The sequence below is a fragment of the Rhinolophus sinicus genome, linkage group LG09 (genome assembly GCF_036562045.2).
Source record: "Rhinolophus sinicus isolate RSC01 linkage group LG09, ASM3656204v1, whole genome shotgun sequence".
Classification (NCBI taxonomy): Eukaryota; Metazoa; Chordata; class Mammalia; order Chiroptera; family Rhinolophidae; genus Rhinolophus; species Rhinolophus sinicus.
This window is the reverse complement of record NC_133758.1, coordinates 116498072-116506628: the sequence shown is the minus strand read 5'-3', so window position 1 is coordinate 116506628 and position 8557 is coordinate 116498072. Positions and strand designations below refer to the sequence as shown.

At 57.2% G+C, this 8557-nt stretch overlaps 1 protein-coding gene across 2 annotated transcripts; it reads right to left on the bottom strand.

Annotated features, from left to right (window-relative positions):
* Positions 1 to 211: 211 nt before the first annotated feature.
* IGFBP3 (insulin like growth factor binding protein 3) lies at positions 212 to 7107 on the bottom strand. 2 transcript variants are annotated; one of them, XM_074341080.1, is made up of 5 exons: positions 6551 to 7107; positions 3495 to 3721; positions 2920 to 3039; positions 2182 to 2316; positions 212 to 1412 (listed from the first exon to the last, which is right to left on the bottom strand). In XM_074341080.1, exons 1-4 carry the CDS (start codon positions 6975 to 6977, stop codon positions 2191 to 2193), a joined length of 900 nt encoding a protein of 299 aa, XP_074197181.1. In that variant the 5' UTR covers positions 6978 to 7107; the 3' UTR covers positions 212 to 1412; positions 2182 to 2190. The 2 variants fall into 2 exon arrangements, with proteins under 2 accessions (XP_074197181.1, XP_019587119.2); XM_019731560.2 differs by having other exon boundaries at positions 6569 to 7105.
* Between the last annotated feature and the right edge of the window lie 1450 nt (positions 7108 to 8557).

Below are 8557 nucleotides of genomic sequence, written 5' to 3'. Positions count from 1 at the left end.
GATCTGCTCCCGGGACGGATTGAGGCTGGTGACCAGACCTGCTGGCTGGAGGGCACTACCGGTGACCTGGCGCCTCGTGGGGCCAGGTGGGGGCACGTGCTTATCATGCCGTTCTGACCAGTGGACCCGTGGGGACAGCCTGCCCTCCCTGATCCTTCTGTTATTACAGTCACACCAAATCGGGGGCCAGTCACTGCCGTGGGGAGAGGGGTTCTTTATGGTGAGAACTTTATTTATCAATTATAAATACATTGCAAGACAAAATTTTCAAAAATATTTTTCCCCCAAAAAAACTTAATTAAAAAAATAAAGATGAGCTAATAGGCAGGCAGATGTCTGGAGACCCCGCTGTGACTGCGGCGGGCGGCAGGGCCCCGTGGCTGTGGCCTGTAGCGTGGCTGAGTCTCGGCCGGGGTTATCTACACAGAGGTAGCAGCTCATGAAGAGGCTTCTTCTCTGTGTCTGTGTGTGAATCAGAAAGAAAGGCGGGGGGCCATTCTGTGCTCCTGCTGGCCTTGCCAGCCCCCCACACCCCATCTGTCTTCCTGATTAGATACAATCATTAGTGTTCACATCGTGCCAAGGAGGACAAAAGGTGAGAGACGAACAAACTTCCTTTACCTTGAAGGAACTTATCCTCAACAGTAACCTTGGTCTTGAATTTTTGAGCAGGAAGGCACCATTTTCTGCCATCATCTGAAGCATCGTGCTACTATTTGCAATGCCTCTGAAACCAAGGGCTGGCACTCACCTCTCTGCCCCTGGCCCCCCACCCCATGGGGCCACCAGCAAAAGCCCTGTCAGACAACAGAGGGTTAGAGATACCCGCCATTATGGGTTCCCAGAGTTCCCCAGAACGTTCTTAGTCTCTTTTGTTTGTTTATTTTAATAAGCAAGACTCTGCTGATTCCCTCTCCTGGTTCCCACACAGGGCAGGCGACCTGAAGACTGGAGCTGTCTCTGGGGCGGGGGGACGCAGATTCTTGCTCCAATGGGCGTGTCGGATGTCCAGACATCACAGTGCCGGGGCTTCCTGTCCTGGAGAGGCCGGGCTCATGTCACAGAGGGGACGAAGCGTGCAGCTGCTAAGGCGCGAAGTGGGGGTCGCCACGTCAGTGAGCAGGGCGTCAGGCCTGGCCGTGCTGTGCTTGAGTTTACAAGTAGTTTTAAAGGAAGCGACAGGAAAAATCACACTGTTTCATCGACTACTGCAAAGTGGAAAAACATTCAAGTTCACCACATAGAAGAAAGAGCCCTAGGCATTTCACGCATCTCTTTCTAAACTTTGGTTTTAAGAAAAAAAAAAAATCAATTCTCTACAGAAAGAAATACAAATCGAGACTGTAGCCAGCTGCTGATCACGTCGTTGGCAGTCTTTTGTGCAAAATAGGCGTATTTGAGCTCCACATTAACTAAAACAAACAGAAAAAGAAATATATTGAAATAACCCCCCAACATCAATCAGGGACCCACGCCTGCCCTGGGACAATGAGACGTGACACCCAGGCCCACACTGCTAACAAAGCCCCATAAGACGCTCACAGAAAGTCACCCTAAAATCAGAATTATCTTCTCTAATTTGCAAGGAAACAAAACATAAAAATGAAATTTTCTTCTGTTTATGTAAATTTGTCTTGAAGAGATGAAAATATATTTATTCTTTTTTTCCCAAAGCTCTCTCATTTATTAAAAGAAAAAATATTGAATATGGTAGTATTCTTTAAAATGATGGTTTAAAATTTCATTTCCGTATCAGATTAAATAAACTTTATTACAATTCTATTAACCACAGACTATCAGAAGATCCACAATGCATTTTACAGGAAAAAATATAGCCACATCTTTAACTTAGAAACATGTTCCTTTAACAGGTTCCTTTGGATGAAAAGAGTTTATCTGTGATAATAAAGGAACTGTCAGGCTTAAGGGAAAAAGCTTAACTCGGAAAATCTTATGTTGTGTATAAATGTTCATGTGATCTTCGTTCTTTAAAATGAAGTAAAGTGTCTGAGACAGCTGGGCCCAGACCCTCCTGTTTAGTTGGGCTGGGCCCCTGCACCTGCCTCAGGGGTCTGTCCCGGGCCAGGTGTAGCAGCCTGCAGGCCTGTGTCTCAGACGCTCCCTCCTGCCCCATGGCTGAGCGGGAGCCAGGTGCCCTGGCGCCCCCAGCCCCAGGCTTACGTGCTGTGTCTACTTGCTCTCCACACTGTAGCAGTGCATGTCCCCTTTACCCTTCGCGTCGTGGCCTGGGAGGGGCTGCCCGTACTTATCCACACACCAGCAGAAGCCCCGCTTCCTGCCTTTGGAAGGGCGGCACTGTGGATGGAGCACAGGAGACCGAGCATGAATGCAGAGGCTCCCAGAGCAGGGTCCTGATGGCAGGGGCAGGTGCCAGGACCCAGGCTGGCTTCCCAGCATGGCCAGAGAAAAGGCCGTGGACAGGCTGGGCAAGGCCATACGTGCACAGCTTTCCACACAGGCAGGGGGCAGGGCAGATTGTGTCCCTCGGGGTCCTGGGTAGATGTGGACACTCGGCCACAGGCCCATGTGCTGAAGGAGGGACGAGAACAGCCCATGCCCTGTGTCCGTCACGTGTGTCTGACAGCACAGGCTGGTTTCTCAGGGAGTTTGCTGGACAGTGGTGGATGAGAGGCCATGAGGCCATGGCCACTGGAGAAGGCGGGCCTGTGGCAGAGCTGTTCGGTGCTAATTCTGAAGGTACCAGAAGGAGTTGTCCAAGTAGAAAGCCAACTGACATGCTGCCACCATGTCACCGGGATCTATGGAAGTGACTGTGGCTTAAAACATTCCCATGTGCAATGTGTTGGACCCTTTACAGGCTGTTACTCTCAGGAGGCCAGGTGTGAGGGGACAGTGAGTGGATGGTGGGAGGGACAGGGCCTCGGAGGCCGCACTCACCTGCTTCTTCTTGTAGAAGCCCTTCTTGTCGCAGTTGGGGATGTGGACACCCCTGGGGCTCAGCATGTTCAGGAACTTCAGGTGGTTCAGTATATCCTCCATTTCCCGGCGGCAGGGCCCCTGGGGTGGTGGTGGTGGTTATTCGGGAGCTCAGCTGCCTCACAAAACCCCACATGCCCAAGCCTGCCTGGCAGGACCTGTGCTGCACCCATGCATGTAGTCGTCACCCCTCCTGCGAGGACAACCACGGCCCCGTCTCTTGTGTGTCCCCAGACAAGGCCCAGAACCGAGGAAAGAGGGACCCCAGGCCAAGCAAACAGAGTGCAGTGTGTGTGACAGCATCTCCCTGAACTCAAACCTGCACCTCACACTTCCAGCAGCGCTGTTTCACCTTGGCCCTCACCAGAGCTCCGAGGGGGTCACTGTCCTTTGTGGAAGGAGGGGCTCCAGGCTGCCCGCTCACAGCTGGCTGGACTTACCCACAGGGCTCCTGAGCCAACAGGGACCTCGTGACCTTGGAGCGCCCAGGCGGGCCCCACCCTCCCGGTCAGCAGGGGGACAAGCGTCCCACTCACGTATTCTGTGTCCCGCTTGGACTCGGAGGAGAAGTTCTGGGTGTCTGTGCTCTGGGCCTCGTAGTCGACCTTGTAGCGCTGGCTGTCCTTGGCGTGCCCTCTCTTGATGACGTCCATCTTGGTGTGGCCGGGGTGGAACTTGGAGTCGGGCGCCCGGTGTGTCCCCGGCGGCCCGAGGCTGCCAGTGTCCGCGACACTGGGGTCTTCCTCCGACTCGCTGCTGTTTCCTGGAAGCCACAGGCAGAGCAGACGGTAATGCAGTCCTTTCAGAACCTGCTGTGGCACCCAGCCCCATCTAAGTCGGAGTGGTACTCAATATTCCAAGTGCAGTCAAGAAAACACTTGGGTAATGTGACTGTCATACTAGCGGTGGCGGTAGCGGCTTTACCTCAAGCAGCTGTTTTAAAACCAAACGTGAGCCGAGGTTTTACAATGTGGGTGTTGCTCAGCTTCCAGACTTCCTGCCTCCACCAGGAGGGGGCAGAGCTGAGCCCCAGGGAGCCCTGGGCGAAGGATTCACAAATCCCGCAGGCCCTGCCTACCACTCCCGCCCCCGAATCAGCAGTGCTGGGGGTGCCGGCAGCACCAGGAACCACTGCAGCGCCCCACTGGGAGGCAGGCTGGCGGTGTGAAAGGTCCCCTGTCACACCTCTAACTCACTGTCCACCCAGAGGCGCTGCTCAGACCTGCATCCCGGGTGACCTTCCTGGGTGAGACCTTCCTCTAGTGGGCACGTGAGTGACGAGGCTCAAATAGCACCAGCGCCATCACGGCTCCCACTACTGTGGCCACAGCTTCCACTCCCGGAAAAGGAGGCCGCCTCCCGCAGGTGCCTCTCCGAAATCGACGTGGTGAAATAATACCTGCGGTGACACCGGTGTCGGATGTCACTGTCATGGGGTTTAACTACACTGAGGAAGCTGCCCTGACGTGCAGCCAGACGTCCAGGATGAACTTGGGGCAGCTGCGGGGAAGGGTCGCGGGGAAGGGTCGCGAGGGAGGGTCGCGAGGGAGGGTCCCTCCCCTTCCTGTCCCTGCAGGGACCTGTCCCTGCAGTCAGGTAGCTGCCGCGCGGCCACTCCTCTCAGTCCAGAGCGCCCTGATGCCCCCCTCGCCATCTGGTCCCCAGTCGGCTCCGCCTGGGGTGTTCAGCGCCCTGCTCCAGCGGACTGCTCTCTGCCCTCCAGGAACATGCCGGTATGGTGGCAGCGGGCCACCGCCGGGAAGCCCGCCAAGTCCGCCGGCGCTCCGGGAACGCTCCCGGGGCTGCGTGGGGCTGGCAGTCGCGTGCTCCAGCTGCAGACGCCCTGTTCTCTTCTGGAGGCGCCAAGCGCAGGGTGCACTCACGGGTGTGGGGGCTCCAAGTCCCCCCAGGAAATGATCCTAGGAGGCGGAGGAGGCCCACGGTTCCCAAGGGGTGTGGTGCTGGGAGGCTCGTTTGTCTGGCCCAGCGCCCACGCTCTTAACTGGTAGCGTTTGGTTTCAATTTCCTTTAATGTTCGTTTCTTCCTTTTTCTTTTTCAGGGAGGTACTGGGGCAAAGGATATGCTAAGAATGTGTAAATAAACATATTTGCATTTCTTTTCCAAGAACTCTGAGTAATTTCTTAAGCACCCCTTTCTAATGCCTGATGATTTAGGCTTGAAGAGGAAACCTTTCCTTTTAAGCAACAGAGCATTTTAACTTTTGACTGTCATTTATGTCTCCGCCCCATGGATTTTAGAAGTCACTTATGTCTCTTTATAATAATTTTGTAACAAACACATCAATTCACACTGTGGTAGTAATTAATATGTCCAGTAAAGCAACTAAAGAAGACAATATTTATAAGAACCTCTCAGATCACTTTTTGAACGCCCCAAAACGCGCTGCAGCAACGAGGTGGCACACTGCGATGGCATCACTTTGCCCTTAGAGACAAACGCTTCTGGTGATTTGAACAGTCTTTCTGGTACGAAACAGTACTATGTCAAGCAATTGAAAAATTGTCTTTCCACCGGTCCTGGGAGAAACGGAGCCAGCGCTGCCTGGCAAGCACATAGCCTCACACCCCTGGGGTGCGGTAAAGCGAGCCCCTCCTCCCCACGCCGGCTGGTGGGGGTGGGGGTCGAGGTCCCCGAGCCTTTAGCTGTGTCGGGACTCTGCTCACTGCATTAGCTGCGGCTGGCTAAGCCTGCGTGAAAATTGGAGGAACCTCTTTTCAGAACACGATGTGCGGTCCTTCCCCAGCCGCGAACCTGATGCGTCCTCCGGCTCCGGAATTGGACGCATTCCTCCCACTTCAGGTTAAGGCAGCAAGCAGCCCTGGGGCTTCAGCCATGTCCCTTCCCGTTACCGAGTCCTTGGGTCCACACAGCCCGCAGCCTCAGCCCTTGGCCTGTGTCTGAGGGCCGCTCAGGCAGGGGGTGGGGCGGGTGTGCCGGGGGCTGTGCGCAGGGTCCTGCCTCTGAGGGACCTTGGAGAGCCACTTATTTCTAAACGTCAGATGTCCAACCGCAAAGACACTAATAACCCGATTCCCACTTGGCTCCTTTAGGGACACTCCGGGACGTGACACTGCTCTGCAAACCGTAAGTCTGCGCAAATGTTACTATTTTTAAAGGCAGGTACCGTTTCCTACTACGCGGTCCCAATCCACCTCCCTGCGCCCCGGCTCCCAGCCCTCGGCGTGGATACGCTCGCTCCCAGTTCGTGGGAACCGAAGTCGCGTTCCAGAGCCTGCGGCACAGTCCACGCCCACGTCCTCGCGCTGCGCAGGCTCGCGCGGCCGGGAGTCTCCTCTGTCCAGGATCTTCCCATTGACCACCAACCTCCGTATCTGCTCCCCCCTCGCCACGATATCTTTCACCCACTGTCGCCGAAATCGCTTTGCAATTTACAAGCACTCGGCACTCAGAGAACCGAGCGGCTGCGGAGGGTCCCTAGGGTAGAGCCCTCGCCTCGCGGGGCCTCAGTCTCGCCACGTACCACCCTTGGGGCGCGGAAAGCTGTGGAGTCTCCCCAGCAGCACCGCCCATTCCCGGCCCTGGGCTGAGGGCGCCAGCCCCGGGGCGCACCTGGTGCGGGCGGCTCACCTGGAGCGAGCGGCGCGGGCAGCAGGTAGGCGCGCAGGCGGCTGGCGGCGCTGGCGTTGGCGCAGAGCCCGCGGCCGTCCAGCAGCGCCTGCAGCGGGCGCAGCTCGCCGGGCTTCGGCTGACAGCGAAGGCCGGCGCCGCAGCGCTCGGTATAGACGCCGCACGGCTGGCCCTCGCGCAGCGCGCACGTCAGGCAGCAGCCGCAGCCCGGCTCGCGCACCAACTCGGCGCACGCGGGCGAGGCGGGCGGGGGCGCGCACTGGGCCAGCGCGCGCGCGTCGCAAGGCTCGCAGCGCACCACAGGGCCCGCGCCCGCCGCGCCCGCGCCGGCCCGCGCCCCCGGCGGCCCTCGGAGCAGCGCCAGCGCGGTCAGCGTCGCGGCCCAGAGCGCGGGGCACGTCAGCTGCATGGTGATCGCCGCGAGTACCCGCAGCTCGGCCGGCCGGGGCGCGCGGGGACCGTGTGACACGAGACTGCGAGGCTGCGGAAGTGGGACAGGCAGCGGCTAGTTCTCAGCGTCGCACTGCCGCGCTCGCATCTGGACTGCCCCGGCGCGCCGGCCGCTATATAGAAGCCGTTGTGGCCGAGGACACGCCCCGGAACAGCGTGCAGGGGGTGGGGGGAGACGGGGGCGGGCAGGCGCAGACGAGGCTCTGGGGTCGCGCATCTGGTCCAGTGCAGCTGGGCCGAGCGCGGAGGTGCGCGGCGCGCGGCCACCCGGGCACCTGCTCCCCACACGCATACCTGACGGGTCCCAAGAAGCCGGCTCTCCCATCACCCAGCAGCCCTGGTGCCTCCGGCCATCCCGGCGTCTCCAGCGCTCCAGTCACCCCAGCACCCCCGCCTGCCCCCGGCCTACCTGGAGTCTCCGCCGCCCTTCTCCCTCTGTGCCCCCCGGGTGGGGTTTCCCGCGGCGAGCCCGTGTCGGGGAAACTGGTGTGCGCTCTCCGCACCCGTGTGTACTTTGCAAAGCTTTCCAAAATTCAAGTCCTCGGGCTGGGGAATTCGTGGGACATTTCTGATGAGACCCGATTCGCCTCAGGTCTCGGGGAGGCGAATATTCGGGGTTTTATCTGCACCCGCTGGTTCGTCCCCTTCCCCGGCCCCACAAATGAGCATCTGCAGGTGTGCACGTGGGCTTTGCCCTTTACAGGGTCATTTCTCAAAGCGGTGAAGGCTAACACTTGCTGTCGCCCCGCAAGTCCCCAGTGGGCAAAGTGGGCCGGCGTGGAACGAGTCCTGAGCAGGGCTTGTCCAAGGTTTGACCTGTTTTAGGTGTTCTTCCTGATAACGCTTTCAAATAGAACTTCCATCCACAACAAAAGAATAATATAATAAAAACAGTAAAGCGGGCACTGTTGAAGTGCAATTAATAATCAAACAGTCCTTAAAACTGGTGATTTTTCACTATAATTTTCCCCCGGCCACTTAGTACCCCTGCACTAAGTTCTCTCTGGTGCGCGGAGGTGGAGACTTTGGGGTTCTTTCATTCCGCGCAATTAAAACACTGCGCAGTTGAGAACCTGAGGTCGGGGTGAATTGCATCCGCCAGCTCTGCGGTCTTTTCAGCGTTGTGTGCGCTCCCCTTCTCCAGGTGACCGACAGAGGACGCGCGTGGTCCAGGATCCAACTGGAAATTACACTCGGAGAGAGCTTGTGAGTCAGCCTTGGGAACCGGTGAGGCCACAGCGGAACCGACTTTCCTGGACGCTGTTGAAATTGGACACTTGCCCTAGGAGTGAGTGGACAGGTTTCGTGGAAGAGCCTTTTGCAGTTTGTTCCAGAAACAGCAAATTAGTGCCCCCTTACGTCCAACCCTGGCGAGCCCACTAGTAGCGGCAGGTGAAGTTGACATTCATCCATGCCACTCACTGTCTCTCCTCTGTGTGTATGTGTGTAAATATATATCCCCTTTTAGAATCGGAGGACCAATGTTCTCATAGCGAATAAACACTACATAAAACAATAGTAATATCGAGGCTTGACAGA